Source organism: Macrotis lagotis, chromosome 7 (genome assembly GCF_037893015.1).
Source record: "Macrotis lagotis isolate mMagLag1 chromosome 7, bilby.v1.9.chrom.fasta, whole genome shotgun sequence".
Lineage (NCBI taxonomy): Eukaryota > Metazoa > Chordata > Mammalia > Peramelemorphia > Peramelidae > Macrotis > Macrotis lagotis.
The window spans coordinates 188,087,557-188,114,665 of record NC_133664.1 but is presented as its reverse complement, the minus strand read 5'-3'; the positions used below and the strand labels follow the sequence as shown (position 1 = coordinate 188,114,665).

At 33.0% G+C, this 27,109-nt stretch overlaps 1 protein-coding gene across 19 annotated transcripts in view; it reads right to left on the bottom strand.

Moving 5' to 3' along the window:
* SOX5 (SRY-box transcription factor 5) overlaps positions 1 to 27,109 on the bottom strand; it is a 1,270,393-nt gene that overhangs the window by 67,926 nt on the left and 1,175,358 nt on the right. For all 19 annotated transcript variants that reach the window (XM_074194255.1, XM_074194256.1, XM_074194251.1 and 16 more), the window contains one exon: positions 19,468 to 19,614. In XM_074194255.1, the coding sequence (XP_074050356.1) occupies positions 19,468 to 19,614 (147 nt within the window). The remainder of the gene's footprint in view (positions 1 to 19,467; positions 19,615 to 27,109) is intronic.

The window sequence follows — 27,109 nt, the reverse complement described above, 5'->3', positions numbered from 1 at the left end:
CAGAGACACACACACGCGCACAGAGACACACACACGCGCACAGAGACACACACACGCGCACAGAGACACACACACGCGCACAGAGACACACACACACACACACACAGAGACACACACACGCACAGACACACAAAGAGAGAGAGACACACACACAGAGACACACAGGAGAGAGAGATAGAGATATATATGCTTTAGGTGGTTTATTTTTAGTCCTCTATTAATATCCCTATAGAAATAGACTTCATCTCACTTGACTCACTCCATTCTCTTAATACCCCTGCAAAATTCCTGAATTTCATTTACTACTCTTGGTCAGACTGCTGATTCTATCCTCATCCTTACTCCAAAGCCTATATTATCATTTACACAGAATTATAGAAAGGTAGAACTGGAAGGATCTTGAAATTCATGAAATCCAACCAATTTAATTCATAGATTAGAAAAACAACTCATGTGTCTCCAAATTATTAAAATAACTTCTGTTTCCTATGCATGTCTGTATTGGTTCTTCCCCCCCCCCCTTTTTTTTCAGTTTTTGCAAGGCATTGGGGTTAAGTGGTTTGCCCAAGGCCACATGGCTAGGTAATTATTAAGTGTGTCTAAGGCCAGATTTGAACTCAGGTACTCCTGACTCCAGGGCTGGTGCTCTATCCACTGTGCCACCTAGCCACCCCCCCTGTATTGGTTCTTAAAAGCTTTCACAGGATGCCATGAGAAACTTCAATTTTAATTCACCAAGAACAGTCAAGCTTCATAAGTTCAACTCTTGCAAGTAATAAGGAGGAAACTCTTCACATAGCATGGAAAAATCACTAAAAAATACTCCACAAAGAACTGAAAAATAGCACTTACTATAGGAGTTTGTACCTGTGATAAATCTCTGACATCACTGATACGGGTTCTCCCCATGATGCTACAGTTCGCAATCAGTGTTTAATCATTCTGTGTGACTTCATAGATCCCAACGAAACAAGCAGTTTTGCATCAGTAATTGTTAATTGACAACCTTTTGTTTCAGTCCTAGATTTCTCCAATAATAAATTTTGTACAACTCCTCCTGGTAATATCTAGTAACCTACAATATCCATCTTTCTAATTCAATCCAAAATTAAGTTTAATATTCTTTTATTAAATACACAAAATAACTGGGAATAAATCAAACAACATTTATTAAATGCTTACTATGGTGCTACATAGGAGACACAAAAAGAATCAAAAGACAATTCCTGTTCTAAAGGAGTTTGCAATCTAAAGGAGAGACAGCATACAAATATATGTAAAGCAAACTATATCTATCTACATATATATCTATCTATATATCTATCTATATATATATCTATATATATATATATATATATATATATATATATATATATATATATATATATAGGCTAAATGGCAAAAAATTAACAAAGAGCCTGCACTGGAATGGGGCCATGTCAGAGGGGGGGAAAAGGAGTGTTCTGGAGATGTCGCAAAGATAAAAGTTGGCAGAGCTGCATCATAGATTGAATTGGAGATAGATTGATTGGATGGGGGGGACAGAAGAGAGCAGGGGATAAAGTGAAAGTGAAGAATCCAGGATAACTTCTAGGTTGCAAAACTGAGGGTCTGGGAGGACGGTATTGTCTTCTCTAGTAAAAAAGAAGACAGGAAGTGGGGAGAATTTAGAGGGAAAGATGAGTTCTGTTTAGGACAAACTGAGTTTAAAATATCTTCTGAATACCTAGTTTGTTACCTTTGGAAGTGGATTTGAGTAACATTGGGAAAATCAATTCAGTTTCCAGAGTTTCAGTTTTTTTGTTTTTGATTGGAGTTGGACTTCATTAACTTCTGAGGTCTCTTTAAATTCTTGATACTATGATTCTGTGATTTCTAGACATAACAATAGCTGAGAAGAAGCTCCATAGAGAATCTTTACCAGCCATCTCAGCAACCCTTAGAAACATGTACTGCATTCCCTCATAGCAGGATTCAGCCAAAGTCCTTTATAACTCAAAATAGGGAAGTTTAGAATCTCTGCTCTTATGGCACTAATTCATATCACCTATGTATATTCTTGAAGACATGAACAAAATAAAAGTATTTTGAAGAAATTCAATGGAATATGCAAAAATCTTCAGAGTAGAATAGTTGACTAAGAACAGAAGAAATACTTAGAAAAGAAATGGCCAGATTGAGGGAAAAAAGTAAGAAAAATAAGTCAAATGAGATAAAAGTTAGCAAACCTTATGATGCTACATAAATGCTACATAAATGCTATTATTACTGAATTTCATTATATATTAGGAAATGTTAGAGCAAAATTAAAATATTAAACATTGAAAGTACATGAGATAATTACTATAAAAATAGTGAAGAGAAAGATGTAAGGATGATTGAGCTTTGAGGTCATAATGAAACAAAAAAATTGTCATTTTTTTTTTCAAGAAGTCACAAAAGAAAATCCAACCTCAGGTACTCACTAGCTATGACTCTAGGCAAAGCCCTTTGCCTCAGTTTACTCATTTGTAAAATGGAGATAATAATGGCATCTACCTCCATGTTATGAGGATTAAATGTGATAACCTATTACAAATCTTAAAATAGAATAAAATTTCTAGCTCTTATTACATATTGGAACCAGAAGGCAAAGTGCTGACTGATAGATTCAGCAAGTTTGCTGTCAGAGGGAAATGCCAGATATCAATACCAATTTATAAAGCTCTGAGGTTGAAGGGGGGTATATCTTCAAGTAGATAGAGATTCATCACATAACCAAAAATAACTCAGAAATAAGGTTGATAAAGCAGCAATAACAAGAAAAAAGTTGGAATATGAAATACTGAACAAATGTTAACACAACTTATGACAAAATTAAAAATTTAAAGGATTAAAATGAGCTTAAGGTAGATCAGATTCTTATCATTTTTGTTGAGAAAAATTAGAAATGAATAGAGATTGGAAAAATAAACACATTGGGGGAAAAACCTTAAGAATAAACAATTTTATGGTTTGATCAACTTGATCAAATTGATCAACTTGTACCAATTCAGTGTAATAGAAAAGGGAAGAAAGACTAGTATTCTACATTGCTCAAATATTAAGATGAAACAGAGAAAAATATTAAATTAATTACAGGAAGTTTTATTTAGAAAGGGAATCATTCTTAGGGATTTCAGCATATCTCTTTCAGAGAAAAATAATAAAAAAATAATAATAGGAAGGGATTGCTGGATAAATTATATATAATAGAACTATGGTCTATCAAATCTATGATAGACTCAATAAGGATATATTATATATGTATTACAAAATATATGCAATATACAAATTTTAATAATACATATATATATATAGACTACTCAGGAAGTAGTATTTTTTTTAGTCTTGCAGGATACTTTCATAAAAACTGATCATGTGGGAGAGTCTAGACAACTCATAAATGAGAAAGAAATATAAAAATATTTTTAAAGTGGACAGACAAGTGTTAGAAATGCTATATCAAATTTATTGTAAAATAAAAGCATATTCTATGTAAGAGATCCAATATCATGTACAGTATTTTTCTGTCCTTTGTAGAAGAAAATGTTCTTGATTATTAATGTTCATTAAGCTATTAGTAATAAGAAAATAAGAATAAAATCACATCTTTGATATATAATACATAAAATAATACAAATAATAATACATAAAACTGTGACTTCAGAGAGGTGCCCAAAGGACTTAATCTTAATAGAGAATATTTTCAACTTAAATAGAGAATCAATTCAAGAGTTATTGAAGATAAACATGAATAAAATAATAATAAAAATATGATATATAATAGAAATAATAAATATATTTAATTTTTTTAAAGATCTCGCAACTGGGCTTACACTACAAGAAAGTTAGTGATAGAAAAAATGTCATAAAGAATGGAAACAAATAGTAGCTAAAAATTAAAAACAAAATGAGTATACATTGCAAAGGCAATGGCTGAATTAAATGTTTTATTTGAATAATGGAATATTGGATTTTAAGAAATGAAAAATAAAAATTTAAAAATACATAGAGACATTCAAATGAACTAGTGTAAAGAAATAAGAATCAGAAGAGAAAAGAATACAATAATCTGAATAAGGTCAATGAAAATAACACTAAAAGATATCCAGAGAACTGATGTGAATATACTTCCCTGTTCTCCAGAGTGGTAGAAGACTTTAGGTGGAGAATCTTACATAGACTTCAGTCTAATAAATCATGTGTCCCATGATATTATATATCTTGTCTTTGAGTTATGATAAAACCAATTCTATTAACCCCTTTGTTTGCATCTCCAAGGAGAATTTATAAGTTATTCTTCCATTTAGCTGAAATGCCCTTTTCCTTCTAATTTTATTAATAGAAAAAAATGCTAACCTATTATTCAGGTGTCATTAGTCTCTTCATGAACCTGCAATTGGGCAAGGAGTTCACATTTGCTAAGTTAATGTTTATGTTAGTCTATCAATGGCACAAGATTTTATTGATGTGATAACCACTTTCCCCAATGCACTTCACAAAGTATAATTTAGTAGATAAGTCAGACCATTTCCTGAGACTCAGAGAAGTTAGGTGACTTTAGGCACATATGTGATCAGGAAGGTAGTAAGTGGTCATTCAGAAAGTAAGGATTTGGGGCAGGATTTTAAATCAAGTTTTCCTGCTGATTCTCAAATTAAATTTATAGGCAGTCTAAATCATTTGTAATTTTAAGCTCTGTGTCCTGCTATCATCAAGGCAGAAGTGAGTCTGACAAGAACTAAAGAACTTTTTTGTCTTTGTTTCATGAATTCCCTCATCCAAAAAAAATAATCAATAAGTGATCAGTCTATTTGAATTCCCTGTTTCGGTGGAACACACTAAGGACCTCCAATCTGATGCTGATACCTTTAGTACTTAGTGAATTTCTTCTTTAAAAATTTGACAACTTTCAAGTAGATACAAAGAAAGTTTGATATGATTAACCAGCCTAGTATCATAGGTCATTATAAAACCTGAAAAACAATTGCACATCTGTTGGATTTGATGGATAAGTTTTCTGTAAATATAACATATAATCCTTGATTATATTTTGAGGAAGGGACCATTATATAGGGAAACAGCATTGTTACAACTGACGAAGTTGAAAATCATAGTCAGTTTGAACAATAAAAATATTTTTGTATTTTCAAGATTTTCCATCATCCCATTCCAAAATCTAAAGAAAATTGTGATTTTCTGTAATTCATTTAATTCTTAACACTTTCATATAGAAAAGATATAAAAACTTTATATAACATATAAACTGATTGCAAATGATACTCATGTATATGATTGAAATGATGAATATTGGTGGAGATCTCTAATATTCTAATTACTCAATAAGACTAGTCAGATCTACAAATTATATTCTAAGGAGAGAGAGAGAGAGAGAGAGATATTAAGTGCTTAACATTATGAATGATTTAAAGTCTATTTGAAATTAGGAAATCCTGATTTCAAATCCCATCTCTAATTCTTACTCTGCATGATGATTTACTTCTTTCCTACCCAGATACATGCAAATTACTTAAACTCTCTGAGGGTAAGGTTCTTTGTGAATATATTCCAAAGCATTTCAGACACCTAGAAAAAAAAATTGGCTTCAGAAATTAACATAGTAAATGAACTCAAAGAAAATGAAAACCTTTAGCTTTGAACAAAAGGTATGAAACTGTCTCTGGCTTATTTCAAGTGAGTGGTATCAAAGGTTACCCACAGGTCATTTGAAGTGATTTATAGCAGTTGTCTATGGGATCTCCTTTTTTAAAAAAAATGATAAACTCAATAGAGTCATTAAGGCAGTCTTTGTCTTCACGGCAGTGACCAGAAGCATACTGATGTCTTTAAAGAATTTTGAGGGGTGATGGGCTATATATATATATATATATATATGTAGCTGAGAGCAGTATTTATATTGTGCCTTGAAGATAAAAATTGTTCTTTCTCATGGCATCGAAGATGTCAGACTAGATCTTTTACTCTGACTCTCATTGTTATAATGTTGACTCAGAGCTATGCGACAAAGGAAAACTAAGACACAGAAAGGACTTAGACATAATCTAGTAAGGATATTATTTTAATGTACTTTCACAGCATATCCTAAAATATTTTTATTGAGCTAAATAAATTTAATCCACGAGACAATTTGAGTTTTATTTATCAGTTGCTCATTTTAGAAAAATTGAACATATACTAATATACTGAAATATTATAATGACCAATTTCATTTTTTAAAATCTATAACATAAAAAGGATAAAGGATTTTTTTTATAAATTTAAATTGAAGGGTATTTCAGGCTTTTATATGATTAAAAGTAGAAACATTTCAGAAAGCATCTAATCCTACCTTTGAACCAATCAGTATTCATAAAGGAGACTTAGGGATCTATGTCTGGGATAGTACCTTCATAATTCTGTATAATCCTTTATTTTTTCCTGCTCAATGTTAGGTGCAAGAACATAGCTTAAAAGTCATCCGTGCTTACATATATATGGGAAATGCAAGATCACCAACAATATATGTTCTATATATTTGTAAAATATGTATAATGAGGAGAAATGACTGACTAGAACAGGTGAATATTGTCCCCAGCAGGTCTCCTCTCCAATTGCAAGTAATAGAGCAGAGAGAATTGAGAGAGTCATGCACGCACGCGCACACACACACACACACACACACAAACACGTTTCTTTCTTGGATATGGGAATAGAGGGATAGTGGAGGCAAAGTCAAGAGGAATTCCTTTTATTATGAAAAACAAAAATAAAATTTGTATATCTTTCTACCTCTCTCAAATGAATTTGAAGTGGTAGCTACTGGCTAACAATGCTGCATGGTGAGCCATTACTGCTAGATGGCATATTAACCTCCAAGATTTGCAACACCTTCTTCAGATCCCCCTCAGAAACATCCTTTCCTACACAGTTTCTAAAAAACAAACTACTTCCTGGAAAAATGAGTTTTGAAGCTCATTCCATTCTGGGAGGTCTCATATAAACCATTTGCAAAATAGGCACACATAAGTAATTTAAATTTTCTCTTACATTTATACCTTGGAATATAAAATTATTATAAATGACTATTTATTATTGGACATTGCCTATAAAAAGAATCTTATCCTTTAAAATATAATTAACAAGGGCAATTATAATTATATACCTTAAGGTCCTAAATATTTTTGCCTTGTTTAAGTTTTCTTAGATTATGATCATGGTTTTTCCACTCTACAGTCCCATTCATTTTTGTAAGAAAACTAAATGAAGTCTACTCTTGCTTGTCAATTATAGTTACTTTCTGTTTGCTATGAGATCTACAACTGTTTAAAAAATGTTATTTACTTAAGGCAATGGGGTTAAGTGACTTGTCCAAGGTCACACAGCTAGGCAATTATTAAGTGTCTGAGGCCAAATTTGAACTCTAGGGCCAGTGTTCTATCTGCTACACCACCTAGCTGCTCCAAGATCTGCAACTTCTTCATCCCATATCTTCTACCACTTATAATTCCAACTATGAGGAATTACAAGTGGTAATTGAAAAAAAATTACACATCTATTAGCTTATTGGAAAAAAGAACTTATCATAGAGTTAGAGGATATCAATTTAAATTGTCTTCTTACTCTTTTCCTTACTACTTTGATGGCTTTATACAAATTAATGCTTTCAAGATTTCAATTTCACAACTATAAAATTAAGAGATTATTCTAAGGTGTATACCACACATTGATATCTCACAAAAGAGTATCTATGATATAAGTTCTAATATATATGGGTATTCTAAAATTTCAGTTCAACATCTTATGCTAGAAGGTAAAATATTTTAGTTTAAAATTATTTTTGCTCTTAAGAATTAGAAAAGATGACAAAAAAATTTCCTTTCATTTAAGAATGCTATCTCTTCTTCATGGTATAGCTCCTTCCAATTGCACACAAAAAATTTACCTTTCTAGGGTTTAAATTTTACAATTCCTCCTCAACTCTAGATTCTCATAAAAATCATGCCTGAAAAATCCTCTATTTCATTGAAGATCCATTATTTTTCTTTTAGGACTAACAGAGTATATTCTTAGTTAAGATCTCATTTCATTTGCCTTTTGGAATACTGTATTCCAAGATCTCCTCTCACACATCAGTATTTTTTTTTACTTAAATGATATTGACTGTAGTTCCTTGGCATTTGGACTACCTTTTCTGGTTGCTTGCAGCATTTTCTTTTTCTTTGATGTGAGAATTCTAGATTTTTTGTCTATTGATATTAGTGGACCTTTTTCTTTTGGCGTTTCAAAAGGTGATCACAGTGATTGCTTTCATGTGCTCTCTGGTTCTGGTCTCCAGGCAATTTTCATCTATAATTTCTTGAAATATAAGGTCTAGACTTTTTTAAAAATCATTGTCTTGGGTTTCCAAGTAATCTTAAATAATCCCTCTTTGACCTATTTTTCCTGTCAATACTTTTTAGTAGATATGTTCTTTTATTTTTTTAATTTTTTGATTTTGATCTGTTTCTTACTGTTTCATAAAATTCTTGATTTGTTTGATCTATTCTAATTTTAAGAAAATCTTTTATTTGGGTAAGTTTTAACACTTTCTATTTCCTCAACTTTTTTTCCTCCAGAAATTTCCTTTTTTTTCTAGCTCTTGCTTCATTTCTTTATTTATGTAGGCCTTTTGAAAATCCATTTTTTCTTTTAGTCATCACTTACATTATTCACAGAATTAATTGTTGCTTATTTTAGAAGATTGTTAGATCTAAAAACTGCCTTATATTGGTTAGTATTTTCATTGATTTATTAATCTCTCCAGCTTTGACCAGGGTCAGATTCTTTGCTATATTTTTGAGTATGGTTGCCCACACTACTTAATCCTACCCAAGGTTTCCTATATTTTTTGATTATCCTCTATCTCCTAGTGTAAGATGTCCTAGATATTTGAGATTCAGAGCACTGTATCTTCAGGGCCCTGCTTGACACCTTAATTAAGACAGAGTGCTCCAGGCCTTGGATAACCCTAGTTCTAGGTTTTCATGGTCTGTATGCTGTCATGGGAAATGTGGTCACTTGCCCTAGAGCTTTCTGACCTCCTTTATTTTGGAGGGGGAATCCTACTCTTACTTACTCTGGCCACAAAGTATTGCAGATTACATATATTTCTTGTTCTTCTCAAGTAGCACTGGGAAGCTACAGATCTGTCTTCCTACAAATGCATTAGCTTTACTAATGGTTATGTTTCCTTTTGCCTTGTGGCTGACATTTTGTGCAATTCTGGAGTAGTAGAAATCACTTACTGCAATTTCTCATTGCGTTTCATGAACATTTTTGATCTCATGAAATTTTCATGTTTCTGGCTGGAGTAACTTATATGGGAGATGAGTAGTATGCCTTTGTTAAAGATGCCAGGAATTCCCATTTTTGTATAACATTCTTGAATAGCGTTCTTCTTAGAAAATGAAGAGGAGCATCCAAATTTCCACTGGTTCTCTCCACTGTGCACCTATTAACTCCTTGCTACAGGCTCTTTTCCCTGGTATTTTATTGAAACTGCTCTCTTTTTTAAGATCCTAAGAGTGACCCACTATTTATTAACTCCTATTTTCCCCCAATATTAATTCTTCATTATCTTATTGTAGATTCTGGACAATTTACAACTCTATGCTAATAGATAGCTTCTCCTCCAACATCTTCAGATGTGCCAGGATATCCTTTGTTTTTTCCTAAATCCCTAAAAACTTCACTATCTTATGCTTTCTTTTTTTGTAGTTTTTGCCATTTGTTAAGTTATCTGGTTCCCAAGGTTTTATCCTTGGTTTTCTTCTCTTTTTTTTCTCTATAATGTCTCTAGGAAAGTATACTCATATTTATGACTTCATCTATGTCTCTTCATTGAACTGTTTAATTTAATTGTCAAAAGAAAGAATGTGAATTTTGTGAGGCAAATATTTTCTTGGCAGTAAATTCACAAAGGAACTTATTGTTCTTTGAACTGTTAAGTAGTAGTAATACTACCTTGTTGTTGAGTGTGAATATTTTTTACTTGTAGGTGTTTTATAGCAGTCTTACTTGCACTTCAGTTATTCCCCCCCCCCAAAAAAAAAGTTGGAAAGAAGGAAAGAGAGAGGAAAAGAAAAAAAAAGGACAGGAAGAGAGGATAGAAGAAAGGGGGGGGGAGAGACAGGGATTTAGAGGAGAAGTGAGAGAAGGGAAGAGAAAAGAAGGAAGGGAGAGGAAAGTCAGGAAGAAAAGAAAAAAGGAAGCAAGGGGGGGAGGAAGAAAAGATGAAAGGAGAAAAGAAAGAAGTAAAGGAAGAGAAGAATCAGGAGGAATAAATTGGAAGGATAGGAGGACCTGGGAAGGATCTGGAAGACAATACCAATAGAAAAGTAGATATAAAATGTGCTTTAAAAAAAATCAATGAACTTCAACATATTCTTACACTTTGCTTCAGATTGTGATCTTTTTGATGAGGGTCATAATACTTCTGTCCCACCCTCTTCTCACCCATTAGATTTTATAAATTAATAAGCAGAGACAACATATTAGAGTTAGTACAACAGTGATCATAGGTGTTAGAAGGAAACTTCAAAGTCAATCTAGTCTAATCTTCTCATTTTACAGAAGAGGAAAAAAAGAAGCCCAGGAAAGTAAAATGTTTTGCCCAAGGTCACTGCCCAAGCAAAGGTACAATTTGAATTAAATTTTCTAGCCTGCTACTTCCCTTTTGGATGACTGGTTGCTATCCCCCAAAGACAGTACCCTATTAGAAGTATCATTATGTTGGGACACTAAGTTAAGAATAAATATCTACCAAGAACATTCTATAAATCCTTCAGCTCTTTAGAATTAGGTTTTTTTTTTTCCCAAGAAGGTAAAAATACATTATAAAAAAATTCGTCTTTTATTGACTTTAATTGTTTTTGTTCCATGGGTATAATTGATTCTGATCCCCAATCCCCATTTATAAGACTAGAGAAATATCTCTCATTTAAACATGTAACACAATTGTGCTACAAATCCTTAGAAAAACTTCTGCTTAATTACCTAGCTATTTAAGATAACTATCAACTACATAACAGAGAGAAAAAAGAAAGGAAAATGCTAATTACAGTTTACTTTTAGTTTAGCAATATAGAAACAAAAAAGAAAAACTATTTCACTCAAAGTGTCAGGTTGACTACTCATATTGTAGTATGTCCCATCTAGGAAGTGATGACAAGGATAATGTATTAAATTCACAGATTACCTTTGTGGAATGATTCTCCTCAAATGAACAAATCTCTGAGTTATATAGCATATCAGGGTCATCCATGAGAAGGTATCATAAAATTACCATCTCGAGAAGACTGAGAGGTAAAGGAATTACCTAGCACCTGCTAATAAGAAGACCTATAGTAACTGCAAAGGGAGAAAAATGAAGGAGAGTATGGTTGGTGTTTAATTAATACATCAAATGGTGGTCAGCAGAACAGAACAGCACAAGGTCAAGTAACTATGTAGGAAACTGAACCCACATAAACATCAGATTCAGAAATTTTAAGACATTATGAATGAAATCCAACTCTTGACAAAAGAAGAGAAAATAAATCCTCTCACTTAAAAATACTATTTTAACACTGTTGGTTTATAGAGATATGGCATGTGCCTAGTCCTGTATAGTGAATAAAATAATTTGACATCAATTGGCAGACCTAAAGGGTTCTGGGCATAAGCCAACAAAGTAGAATTTTCTGGGAAAGTCTTGCTTTTTGGAAATTGTATCCCTGCCAATACTACTAACATCTAGCTAGCATCCTTAACTACAAGATGAAATCTGCAAAACATTTTTAAAAGTGACAGTTATACTAAACTACAAAACATTATCAAACTATGACCATTGTGGTCTGAAGTTTCTACTTGGTTTGATACTTTTGATTGGTACCATTACAGTATTATAGCAAAAATATACCTGAATACACAGTGTTCTCTCCTCCCTCTCCTTTGTTTCTCTCTGTCTCTCTTCTCTCCCATACACACACACACACACACACACACACACACACACACAAACATCCATACAAAGATCATCCACAATTCTTCTGTGATGGAGAAACAAATAAGAAGAAAATAAAGTCCAAGCTCTTGAAGGTAAATTGATAGCAATATTTGTGTGGATATTGCAGCTGAAAAGAATCTGTGTCTGGTCAGCTAGTTAGGGATGTTTTTGGCTTGTCAGAAACACATTTCTTTTCCTTGTCACATCCCCCAGGTGCTACTGCTGAGCAAATGGTAACATCACTGTCAGAAGTATTTGAAAAGAACAAAAAAATTGATTTGGACAATCTGTGTGCTGTTGCCATTGATGGAGACACAACTGTGACTAGGGTTAGGCCTAGGGTCACAGCAAGGTTAAAAGAAAAGCACCCAGGAATTCTCTCTTGTCATCACATTTTTCACACTGAACCACTCTTGGTTTTGCAGATGCTGCAGACAATGTAAAATACTTTGTCAAGTACCAAGACACCCTTGATAGTATTTACAGACTTTCCCAGAAATTCACCTAAGAGAAAAAGAAATGTGCCAATGGAAAAGTAGATAAAATGTGCTTTTTTTAAAAAAAGCAATGAACTTCAACATATTTCTTACATGCCTGAAACCCAGGTGGAAATTCTTGGTCAGTCTGAGGAGTTGGTTATGTATGCCATCATCAAATTTTTCACAAAATCTAAGTATAAATTCTCTTCTCAAGAGGAACAGTTTGAGCTTGACAAATACTAACATATCAGAGCCAATATTTTTATAACATATTAACTGTGGCAGAAGAAAAGAAAAATGTCCTGCTAAATATATATATATGTGTGTGTGTGTGTGTGTGTGTGTGTGTGTGTATACACATATATAAAACCAAAAACAATAGGTATATCTAGTCTAAATAATTAAAATGGTTCATATGAATAGACAGAGAGCTGATCTAAATAAGCAAGACACATCTCAACTGAGAGGATCAGACACATCATGTCAGTTCTCTATGTGTTTGAATAGTGAATCTCTGGCAAAGACATTTGTCAAGATGTAAAAAAAAATGGGCTTAGAAAGAAAATATTCAAGTGTAAGAAATTCAAGGAACAATGCTTGCCAAACTCTTAATTAAAGCACTTGTTTTCATTCTTATAACAGAGGTTGAGATTAATGCTTTTCATGCATTCAAACAGAATTGCTATTGCAGTAAAGTTCAAGCTTCCAAACTTTTCAGATGTAGATGTTTACCAATATTTGGTCACAGACTCAGCTGTGGGGACATGGGTGAGGGAGGCGGGCGTTTCTGGACAGCTGAACATATTTTCTTAGGTTTGACAATAAAAATTTGAGTTGCAAGCAAGGATTCAAAAAACGACAAAATCTTAAAGACTTTCTAAATATACAATTGTGGCTAGATCAATTTTGACTTAACTTTAGAAAGGTTTTCTACATGCTGACGACCCTAATTCTACACCAGCCAGCCTTTGGCATAGTGGGCTATGAAAAACAAATGCTTCTTTGCCCACAACTGTTAAAATGAGGTGGCGCCAAAAAATAAAATTGAACTAATGACAATATGTCAGGTTCTGATGCAAACATACCTCAAACAGCCAACGCAAGACCCAAGGAGGCATAACCCTCAAACGTTATACTATTCATGCTCTGTAATGCAAATTTGCAATATGTTAGATTTCTTCTCATGTTTTCAGGCTCCTAGAACACAATTCCTTTATGCAGTTTTCAGGGGTTTACTGTAAGTCCTCTAAAGGTTTCTTTATCATTTAATATTATAAATAATTGTGTTCCAAGGCTGGAGTTCAAAGCTCAGTATAGCACTCATACACTACCACAGGCAGGTCGGGCGACCTTTCTCCAATTCTCCTCTCTCCGGTGCTGAGGACAGACAAAGTGATATGTCTGTCATACGCCATTACCATTAGAACAGAATCTTGTTCTTTTATTACAACTGAACTCTGCCGGATTTCTCAGCAGGAATGCTAAGTGAAATCAATGTCTTGGATTTCCAGGCTGAGCTTGGAGGTCACAGCCACTCTATCATTTCTCAGCATTATCCTTTCTCTTTCTCTCTCTCGTGCACTCCCTAAGCCTCCAACTGGCACACAGCAGATTGAAAACAGCATGCATCAGAGGACTCATGCTGCACAATTTTACAGTCTTTTGGAGCCCCCTCATTTCGGTCCCCCCCCCTTCTATTTTTGCAAATTGCAAATAAGTTTTGTTTGTGTCCTTCTCTAGAGTTGTGAGTCAAAGGCAAAGAAATACTTAAGAATAAGGGTAAATAATGAGATTTAAAGAAAAAGGTTGATTTTTGACAGCTGCCAACAAGACCATTTTGTTTATGCCACCAGTTGGATAAGCTTTAAAATGCCATTATTACCACTAATAAATGCTGCTTCCCTGTCAGACCACCAATTCAGTTTATTTCAGGTAAGTCTATAGATAACAGAACGATCTTGAATGTACATCTCTATTTTATAATCTACTAGACATATAAATCCCCCCTCAAAAAAAAACTATGTAAAACTATATACTTAGGCACAAATAATTGCTTGAAAAAGAAAGAAAATAACAATTACTAGTTTCAGCTGAGGCAAAATGAATGTCCATAAAGATTTTTTTTAAAAAAAGCTTTTTGAAACCAAAATGTGCCATAAATGTCAACTGCTACCAAAAGAACTAGATTCATTTAATGAATTTTTAAAAAAAAATTATTATTATTTTTCTTCAGCTTATAATTCATTAAAACAACATTTACTTGTCTGGCTATTCTATGCAGTTTTACTGTTGGACTAAGACTATTGTAAGTTTAAGGAATCTATTATGATTAGACAGGAAGATGTGATAGCATGCTAGAAGAAACTAAAGCAAGAGGAAAGACAAATTTTCAGACCTCACTGTCACTTATACTTCACCAATCTCCAACAAAATCCTTGTTTATTTAATATTTTTAATCCACAAATTGTGATTGATTTTATAAATGGTTTATGAAAAGCAATCAAGAACTTCTATTCTAGGCATTTGAGTTATATATATATATTTTTTCTTTTTTTTTAGGTTTTTGCAAGGCAAATGGGGTTAAGTGGCTTGCCCAAGGCCACACAGCTAGGTAATTATTAAGTGTCTGAGGTCGGATTTGAACTCAGGTACTCCTGACTCCAGGGCCGGTGCTTTATCCACTATGCCACCTAGCCGCCCCCCATTTGAGTTTATATTGCCTTTAAAATCTTAACATAAACTTGCAAACAAAAGAAATCAAAGCTTCATGTTCAAAGAGCTATTAATTTAAAAACATGCTCTACTTTTTTACTTCATTAATGTTAAAGGGAGTAACTACAGACTTATAAATTAGAATTAAAAAACTGTAGCAGATCTAAAAATGACTGCAAGCTCCCATCTTATTTAGAATGTTGAATTTAGAGTCAGAGAAACTATATCAAAATCCTAGCAACATAAGCTGTTTGATTGGGCAAATCATTTAACCTTTCTGGATCTAAGTTTGCTCATTTTTAGGATGAGAGGATTAGACTACATGGTCTCAAAGGCCCCTTTCACCCTACAATACTGTGATTATACCTCAAATGTTTATAGGGTTGATTCTGTGATCAAGAGGCGCTTGAAAGTAATCATTCCTATCCCTATAAGCACATGATATATAGTCTCTGAGTCTCAGCAAAGCAAATCCAACATTTCATGCTATCTGATTCTTTTATTTATAGTATAAAATTTAATGTTTGTTTTCTTAAATAAATGAACCACAGATTGGTTATTAAGATTGTTTTAGGATCACAGCTTTATAGACTTCAAGAAAGAATCTTAGAGAACTTTTAGTTCAGATAAGGTCCAAGGTCATATAACCTGGAACTCAAACACACAGCCTCTGACTTTACTTTTAGTATTCTTTCAACTATGTCACATTGCCCTCATGGTTAGCAATATAATTGTGTAGGGCAAGAAAGATTTAATGTGATAAAAGCTTGGTAGGAAGAAATTTTTATAAGGCAGTTCGAAAGAGAATATCTCAAAGCAATATATCAACATGAGACTGTGAAAACTGGAAATTTCATAAACAAAGCAAAAAAAAAAATCATACCAGTACCTTACTTTCACACAAAATGACCTACACTTCTCTGTGTAAATGCCCATATTTTGCTGATATGACTAGCCTTTTCAATGAATGTTAAATTATGTGTGCAAAACCTACAGATAATTACTGAAAACTCTGCTGGTCCATCTGTACACCAGAACTTCACAGAGACAATTATACTCACAAGACTGATTTATATTTAGTGACTGTAATTCCTATTACATAACTTTCTTTCAAAGTCTTTGGCAATGAATTTAAACATTAACTTCATTCACAGAAGTACGGGGTCAATGAAAACATTTAGAGAACAATCATAAATGCAAGGGATTACTCCCAAACATCAGAGTGGAAAAACTTTGGGGGGGGCTGCACTACTCATTTTAACAGACAAATATTTGATATATCAAAACATAGAATGATATATGATCCTAAACAAATGTGACTGGGTACTTCATAGGATGTGTTTGAATCTATGATTTTATACATATAAAACAATCCCAATGAGAAAACTGGCATTGCTGTCCAACAACAATTCCACAACTGTGAATCTTAAAACTGTTGGGATGTTGAAAAGTTAAGTATCTGCCATGGGTAAGATAGTCAAAGGTCTTCCTGACTCTGAAGGTAGCTTTTTATCCATGACTATAAAGTAATAAATAATGCACTCCTACAAAGATATAACATTTTGAACATCTTCTGCCCTATTTTACTGTTGGTACCACTACCCTTCCAGTCACTCAGATTCACAATCTTAATAGTCTTCCTTACCTCACACATCTAATCACTTATTAAATATTTTCTTCCCACAGCTTAACAATTTTCATATCTATTTCTTTCTTTCCCCTCAAACACCAACACAATAAAACGAGCTTTCATCACCTATCATCTGGAGTATTACAATAACCTCTTAATTAGCTTTCTTGTCTTGTCTTTCCCTTTACAATCTATCCTCTACACAGCTTCCAAAATCATATTCATAAAGCATAGATCAGACCATATATCCCCCCTCTTTAAAAAAATCCCAATGGCTCCCTCTTGCTAATAGGATCAAATTCATCTTTTTGATCTTCACATATGCATTCCTTTTGTGTCTTCATTCCTGGAATGTATTCTACCCTCACTTCTGCATCTAAAAATTACAAGCCTTCAAAGTTTAGTGTTTAGAGCATATCTGATATTCAATAAATACTTACTGATCAACTAGGGTCCATAGATTTGCATCTTAGGTGTGCTTCATTTATTATCTATCCCTGAATAGGTCTCTTAAGTTTTTTATGCCTCAATTACCCCCTTAATAAAATGGAGTGAAATAATGAAATGTCTATTATTTTTTCCTCAGCTAGTTTCACTGATTTTTGTTTTTTAAAAGAAAGATAGTTCTTTAATATAAAAATTCTATCTGTTGAGAAGCATCAGTGAAGTATATATAGAGATGGTTTGAAGGCAGGAAACCAAAAACCCTTTGAAAGACACTGTCTGTGACCCTGGGCAAATTTTAACTTCTCAGTGCTGTAGGTAACTCTCTAACAGTTTAAGTTACAGAGAAGGTGTCAACTTGAATCAATGGAAAGAATTTTATTGTCCAGCTATTCCTTATATCAATGAACTCCTAAATCCAGCCCCTATTCTGCTATTTTAATATTACTTTGACTTCTTCCTCTGTATATGTAATTTTTTTCTTTTATCATTATTATTTTTAATAGTATTTTCCCCAGTTACATGTCAAGACAATTTTTAGCATTCATTTTTACAAAATTTTATAAGATTCCAAATTTTTCCCTCCCTCCCCTCTTATGAAAATGGCAGACAACTTTATACATGTGCTATCATGTAAAACACATTTCCGTATTAGTCACAGTTGTGAAAGGAGAATGTATATGTAATTTGAAAGGGGAAGTTATGTCGCTACAGATAATTCACATGTAAACCACATTGCTTTTGATCTAATTGTATAGCTACAAGGCAAAATTGTTCTTTTGGTAGCTAAATTACTTGACATTATCACAAAAATCTAATTAATTCTATATATCAATATGTATTTTAAAAAGCACAAATGGGAACTAAATTGTAGTGGAGGAATCTCATGTTGAAAAGTCAGCTTAAAGTAAAATTCTTTTACTCTCTACTTCACTAGAAACTTTAAGCATGTTCAAACAACTTAATCTACCATCCTAGCAAATCATTTCTAATTTATCCCTGAAGTTCCTGATTCTATTCTCTATTTTTCTTTGGTTTATTTTTTGTGATGCTTTTTCATCTTTTACCCTTGAACTTCTTGCTGATTCCAAGTGAAATGTTCTCCCTCAATGATCACCACCTTTAATCATAAGTGAATATTCACATTCATACACACACGCACACACAAATATACACATGTTTATGTACTTAATTACATCAATGTTATTTCTAATTTAAAATTCTGTGCTTAGACTAGCTGATTGCTTATATCTCTCTAAATGAAATAATAACTAAGATTAGCAAAATTTATCTACTAAATTATTTGTCCTTCTGATAAAACTCATATTAATCAAGGACTATATTGTTTTGGATGCTTATGTCTAACATCATACATCTTACATAATAAGAACTTCATAAATATTTGGAAGCTGAAGGCATGAAGTTTTAATATTAGGTTAGTATTTTTTTAAGTATACTATATTCAGGATCCAAGGTCTGGACCAAGATTTGCTCAGAAAATATTAATTTCAATACCAGTTCAAACCAAATCAAACAAGTAAAGCAAATTTGCTACAGAAACAAAAATCATGATTCATTCAAAGATAAAGCTAGGGTACCTATGGGTAATACAGTGTTTTATGTCAACAGTGCTACTGATCAATTACATGATCATGGATATTTGAAAATAGTTCAACTTGCCTTTTACTATCAGCTTGATAAGAGCTAAGAGATATGAGTTCATTTATTGTCTTTGTCATTTATTTATTGTGCTCTCTAAATCAATTCATTTGATGTCTTTGTGCTTTCTCCCCCTTGATATGTAAAATGGAAAAAAGATAATCCTAATCATTATTCAGAGATATTATAAAAAGAAAGAAAAGAAAAATCTCTAAAGAAATTTATGTATCTAGAATAAAAATTGGGTTTTTGTATACAAATACTTCTGTACTATACCTATGTGTGTGTATATATACACACTCACATATTTTTAACCAATTTTGACACTCCATTGAATTGTATCAAGTGTTTACTATGCAATACTGGAACATGTTAAGTATCTCTTCTAAGATCCATAATCACCAAACTTTAAATGAATAGGGTGTCAAACTGACTTCATTTTTAAAAATGAGTTAATATAAATTTTTCTTAACAATATAACTTCTTTGATATAATACCTTGCTTTTGGGTGGTGGGCTATTTGTGCTCTTCTCTGTATGAATGCTGGTTGGAGATACAGCAGCACCAAGGTTGCCTTGGGGTATACCTGGTAACTTTCCTCCTGGAGATACCTGCATTGCAGCTAGCTGAGCAGCATATAACTGCTACATAAGGAAAAAAAAAAGAAATATCATCAATAAATAAATAAATGCAGCTCTCAAAAACTTCTACTTCAAATACAGTATTCTTCTGATGGATATTTTTTATTTAGTACACTAGAATATTTCAAGAGAACCTGTCACCTCAACTTTTATGGCATTTCTCTGGGAAGAAATGACATATATCACATAAGTTGTTCTGCCTTCTGTATATCTGGGGCCTCTGAGCAAATAATAACAATCCATATTTACTCTTAGACAGTGTCTTACCTAATCAAGCCTTCATCATCTATGTCCTGGATCATTCTTAATAATCTGGACCATTCTTAAAAATTTACGTTGTCTTCTTGCTTCAATATTTTCACCACCCCAAATACATCCTCTAACTAATCACCAAAGTGATCTTCCAAAAGAGTAGGTATGACCTCATCAAATTTCTATTCAATAAAGTCTGGAAGCACTCAAGATATATGTCATTTAAAGTTTTTTTTAAAACTTGTCCACTTTCTTTATTTTTACACATTAATTCCATTCTATGTACTGTATGATATAGTTATCGCAGATAAAACTATTTGGATCAATTTTATTAAATAACAAATCTAATAATATTTAACTATCAATTAGATGTGGTTCAATATTTTAACATTAGTTTATTTTCAATGAAATTTTCACCTTTGCTAAAATATGTAAAACAGAATTTCATGGATGTTGAAATATTGTTAAACATTGAAGGCTTGCTTTCCCTCTACATAGTATTATATAGTACCCACATGGAAATAAAAACCCAGGATATAAAAATACTGGAAAGCAGCAGATATCTATTCCAGAATATGTAGAATATAACATTTCCTTTAACCAGTTGCTAACTACCTGGATATCCAAGTTATTGACACCCCCCCCAATGCATACTTTGACTTCTCCAGACCTTCTAAAATGGGAGCAAAGTGGTGAAAACCTTGGGAACAACTCTCTGGGGTAGCCACACTTTGTCCTCTTTGAGGACAGATCACCCCCAAATAGTTTGTTCAAGGTAAATCAGGTGTTCAGATAGGTGAATACATTTTTTTGATGAGGCAATGAGGTTAAGTGACTTGGCCAAGGTCACACAGCTAAGTCATTATCAAGTACCTGAGGCAGGATTTGAACTCAGGTCCTCCTGACTCCAGGGTCAGTGCTCTATCCACTGTGCCACCTAGTTGCCCCTGGTAAACACATTTTCAAATGGACACATACATGTAAACAAATAAAATTTTCATTCTAGAGTATAAGGGAGAAAATGTTGCTGAAAATCACTTCCATAATCTTCGATTGCTAAATAGCTTGATCTAATTATAAACAGATTTTAGATTTGTAATAAGAAGGAACCTAAGAGTGCATCTAGTAAAATATGTTTTACAAACAAGGAAACTGAGGCATAGAGGCTATATGTTATCCTCGAGTCCATAGAAGTGGTAATTAGTAATGCTAGGACTCAGAAGCAAGTACAACAATAATAATCTTTCATTAAACTGTTTCTACTCCAAGACTCACCATAGCTTTAAAATAGCCCCAAGTTCTAGAAAGTTACATCAATATAGTACAAACCTTACCTATCCTACCAAACAAAACAGGCTTCTTTATAGGCTGTCTAAGACCTTTTGTCTATAAATATGGAGAAACTCAGGATGATCAATTTTTCTGGTTAAAGTATAAACAAAATGGCAACATGGTATGAATAATGAGATAACAACTATTCATACTGAAGACTCTACTGTGTCAATGAAATATGAAATATAGACCTAGAAAAGAGCCTCCAAACTATTAAATTTTGTAACTTCTGTTGAAGATCCATGAAAAACCATGAACAAGGATGCTAGAGTATGGATATCCATCCATGGTGTTCTCACTGATGAGAGCAGAAATTAAAAAGTATCAAAATATTGAATCAACTCAGACTTTTATGACACAGAAGGAATGAGCCCTAGTTCAGTAGAAAAATAAGAGAATCAATGAAATAAGGGATCTTTGAATTATTGAATGTTAATAATAAATGTAACTCAAATAATGCTGCCTTATATGTATAAAGCAAACCAAGTACATTTTTAGGTGTGAATAGCTTAATAAATCCAAGAGAAACAGGTAACATATTTGTTTTTTATAAATGGAAGAAACTGATTCCAAGAAACAGTAAGCGATTTGCTCAAGATAACACATAAAGTTATGAAAGCTTGGTGGCACAATAGAAGGAAGATTCCTGGAGTTTGAATTAGTTTGAATCCTGACTTAGACATTTTGTAAGCTGTGTGACTGGAAAAGTCACACTTAACCTTGCTAAGATTCAACATCCTCATCTGTAAAATGGTCATGATAAGAGTTTCTACCTTAGGGGGCTGAGAATCAAAGGAAATAACATAAAAGGAATATTTTGTAAAACTTAATATACTAATTAATGGTATTTTTATTAATAATTATCATGATTATTCGTTCCAATTTAGTCAAAATAGATAATAGTTATTATCATTTGATTACAGACTTACAGCTGGAAGGCACCTTAGAGATCATCTAGTCCTCTAGTATATTAGTATTTGCTAGATCCAGTCAATTTAAAAGACATCTTACTGATAATAAAGTATGTATAAAAGATGAAGGGAATAGCAATAATGATCTATGGAAAAGGAATTCACAAAACCTAAAATTAGAGCAATTTCTTGGTATGGTGAGCAAAAACATTTTCTTATAAAAAATTACAGGGAAAGAGTTTTTAAGTTTTAGTCTCCAGTTTGTAGACAGAGAGCTATGAAAATTTAACAAAAATATGATGTGTGAAAGTTCGCTGATTTCTATTTAAGATGAAGAGATGTTCTCATTACATGAGTTAAAAAGCAACTAGTTACATTTTGCAATGTGAAAATAGTATCATCTGTCACAAAAGAACTTTGCTCCTATAGTCATTAAGCAGACATCGCTCTTTCTCCTAGGTCATCACCTTGAAAAATTTGCAGTTCACCCTGTATAATAAAGGGTAAATGCTATTGAAGTTTACAAAAGGATGCATCATAACAAACTGGCTAGAAGCCTAAACTGTATATCAATAGCTTAATCTTTGAAAACTATTCCTTGGAGTATTGTTACAAGATGCTAAGAACACTCATTACTGATTTAGAACACACTAAAAATGATTTTGATTTTTATAACAGAGAAAAGTGAGAATAGGGATATTTTAACATTTGCATTTAAAATCCAAAAATATCAAAAAATTATTACATGTTTAAAAATCCCACAAGATATAAAAAATTAAGATATTTGTTAACTATTAGAATTAATGTTTAATCTTTAAGAATAATATTGAAACCACGGACAAATTCAGTATTTTGATATCTTAATCAATGTAATCCTTTCACAGAAAATACACATATACCTTGATTTTATATTGTAAATACCTTACTCAGGTCAGAGTGAAAATTATTTTAATTTTACAGAGTATCAATTAAGAAATATTGCAAATATGACTTTCAGTCTAAATACATCATTTTAAGCTTTTCACACATAGCATTAGGTATTTATTAAAGAGAAAATATCTAAACTATTGTACATGAATTTAAAAACTTGAGAAAGGGAAAGTCATAATCTCTCTAAAAAGAGAAAAATATTCCAAACTATCTGGTAATTTGAATAATTAAAATACTTTAAATTTACATTGTGACAACTAATCCTAAATACTGTATGAACAGTATTGCAAATACAAGACTTTTAATTTTCTAGGGCTGTTGACAAAAAGGGTAAAATCAACTTCTATCAATATAAGTACTGGGATATTTTCCCTGTTTCCACTTAGTTCACTAAGGTTATGTTTTTTCTCACACTTCAACAAAAACACACAATCATTTACCACAGAACTTTGACCTTGTATTCAATTCTCTTAACTCTTAGAACTTATGAAATAGGCTATCAATTATATCTACTATATGTGGATAGGCAAGAGCAGGAAGCAGTGGAGGGGGGATGGGAAGGCTGTGTTGGGTGTTAAGACTTTCTGACCAATCCACTTCAATCCTTAAAAAAAAAAAAAAGATATTTAATTGGTTGGTTGTTCAGTTGAAGCCAGTAGATGACTGAGGGGTTGGTCAACAGAATTAAGAACAAAGAGAAATCACAGACAATGAAATAAAACCTGATTGAAATGTTTCTACCTTCATGGAGCTTGGTTCCCCCCAGATAGTAACAGCCTTTTCCCCCTTGCATTTAACATTACATGTCTTTTGCATTTGTTGTGCTTTATTCAATATACTAGTTATCTATATTATTTTCCCTCTATCTCTTTCTGATGTATTTTTGCTAATTTCATGCAAATCAAGTATACTTTTAAACCTTTAAAAACATCATATGCTTTTTAAAGCATTGTGTATGACTCATTGTGATTCCATTTTGGGGTTTCTTGGCAAAGAATCTGGATTGTTTTGCCATTTCCTTTTCCAGTTCATTTTACAGATGAGAAAACCAAGGCAAACAGACTTAAATGACTTGCCAGGGGTCACACTGCTAATAAGAGTATCAGACTGGATTTGAGCTAAAGAAGATGATTTTTCCTGACTCCAGGCCTAGCACTCTATCCACTGTGCCATCTAGCTTTCCTTACAGCTTATACCCTTAAGAAACCTATACAGAGGGGGGGCTAGGTGGCATAGTGGATAAAACACCAGCCCTGGCATCAGGAGTACCTGGGTTCAAATCCAGTCTCAGACACTTAATAATTACCTAGCCGTGTGGCCTTGGGCAAGCCACTTAACCCCATTGCCTTGCAAAAACCTTAAAAAAAAAAAAAAGAAACCTATACAGATCTTGCTACAAGAGGCTTACTTAATTAAGTCTATTTATCTACTTCAGACAGAGGAAGTGTTATAACCTGGCTGGATTAGATACTGGTTGGTAATGAAGGAACTACCAAAAGTTTTAAAGGGAGTCACATAAGAATTTAACTCCAAGATCTATTTGCAGAAGAACAAGGGAATAAGGCTATTCCTTCTATTTAGCAATAAAAGAGCTTGTATCAAAATTAATCCTTGCATTAAAGTTGCATAGAATGATTATATCTCAAGATCTTGTTCTTTCTTCCTAGACTGTCTGAAAACAGAATGCACAAATATTCTCAAAATCTGTTACTTGGTCCCCCCATATTACAAAAATTCCATAAATAGGGCATCTTATTAATATGGGCCTTCCCCTTACTGAAGCACATCAAAATCCATTCTTACCACATAACATATTATTCTTGACCATCTTTTTAATCATCCTTCTTGACTTTTCTGCTTCTACACTGATGATTTCATTGACTTACTGTATCATTTCTACCCTCTAGATTTTCATGACAAAATTATCTATAAGTTCTCCTCACTTTCCTTTGCTAGATTTCATCTCATTAACTGCAGGTATCCTGTGCCAAGGCTCTGTCTGGCACCTCTTTTCTGTCTACACTATCCTAACTTTATAGTTTTATAAATTATGGATAAAATGATTAGCTACATATTCTCAGATCTACCACGCAGTCCTACTCTTTGTCTTTAGTTCTAATCCTTCATCAAATGCAACCTGGATATTCTCTAGACATGTTAAACTCAAACTTTCTAAAACAAAGTTCATTATCTTTCCTCCTAAATCCACCTCTCTTCTGAGTTTCCCTGTTACCATGGAGAACCCCTCTATCTTCCCAGTCACTAAAGGTTCACCACTGTATCATCCTAGAATCCCTAATCCTATTCATTCAGTTTTCAGACTCTCTACTCTTACTCAATTCATATTCATTTGCCAAAGTTTGATGTTTTTTAAAACCATAATGTCTCTTACATACATCCTTGTCTTTATTCATTTAGTCACTACCTTAATGTAGGCACTCATCACTTATCACCTGGACAATTTCAATTGCCTTTTAAGTGATCTCCCCTGCATTGCCTCTTATGCTCCAATCCATATTCTACAGAACTGCCAAAGTAATCTTGCTAAAGTATAGGTATACGTAGTGTGCTGGTTAATATTTAACAATAGCATATTTCAGAGTGGCTAGGCAGCACAGTGGATAGAGCACCAGCCCTGGAGTCAGGAGGACCTGAATTCAAATCCAGCCTCAGACACTTAATAATTACCTAGCTGTGTGACCTTGGGCAAGCCACTTAACCCCACTGCCTTGCAAAAACCTAAAAACAACAACAACAACAACAACAAACCCCCCCCAGCATATTTCAAGTTTAATCTTCATGTTGAACATTTTCCTCCATTACTTAAGTCTAAACCAAGGACCTACAAACTACAATAGAAGGGCCAAATGCTGAAGTTGCCATTGACTGTCTAGTCCATGAGTTAAGGATGTTTACTTTTAAAAACAAAGTTTATTTCAAAATATAAAAACCATTCTTATCTCACTGGTCATAGCAATACAGGCTGGCACAGAATTAAAGTTTGGGACCTTTGGTATACACAATCAACAAAATAATCAATCAAGTCCTGATTTGTAATATTTGATGCTTTCTGAGGTATAAATGCACAAACTAAAAATTTAAGTTGCTTAAATTTAAATTAGTTTTCATAAGCCAGGTTGAGTTGGCTCTAGCACACCCCTAGGTACAATTATGTTAGGAATAAATATTAACTCTTCTTTATGGTATCCAAAACTCTTCACAATCTATTTTCTTAATTTTCTAGCCTTTTCATGCTTCACTCCCCTTTCTACACCCTCTATTGTCTGCCATTCTATCATGACATTCTATCTTCTTTCTCCATTTTTTTGTATTGGCACTTGCCTGGAATGCTCTCGCTCCTCATCAATGCCTTTTAAGAATCCCTTCAAGTTTTAGCTAACATGCAGGAGGTCTTTTCCAGTCACATCTAGTACCTCCAAGGCATACCTGCCTTTCCTTAAAATATAGCTTTCCAATTTCTCTGAATGTATATTTTACATGCACTTACCTATAATTCTCCTATTAAAGAAAGGTCTAGTTTTGCTATATGAAAAAAAATTATCTCCAGACACAAAGTATTTAACAAAAACTTTTTGATTAATTATTAAGCTCTTTAATGAGCAAGAATCATTTGTTCTATTTCATTTGTATTAACTGACAAAAAATTAGCTTTGAAATTAGGGAGTCATGATTAACATACATTCAGTTAAAGTAAATAATCCATCTATATTTGTCTTCGCTTGTCTAAGAACAGGAATACACATTGCAAGAGTAGTCAGAAATAAGATTTAACATATAGAATGGTTTTAAAGTTAGAGAAGGTCCTGAAAGAGAGAAAGATTTAGATTTGATGGGTAGATACCAGCAAGTTTTTGATGTTTTGAACCTTGAGAATGGAATGATAAAAGGACTGTTTCTTGGATAATTAATTTGACTTTATTTTGCAGGACAGGATGGAGTGAGAAATGTATGGAGTAGAAATGCTTGCCATCATTCCTTTGTAATGAAGTGATAAGAGTTGGAACTGGTTGGGTAGAAGAAAAGATGAATCTAAGAAATAGAACTAAAAAACA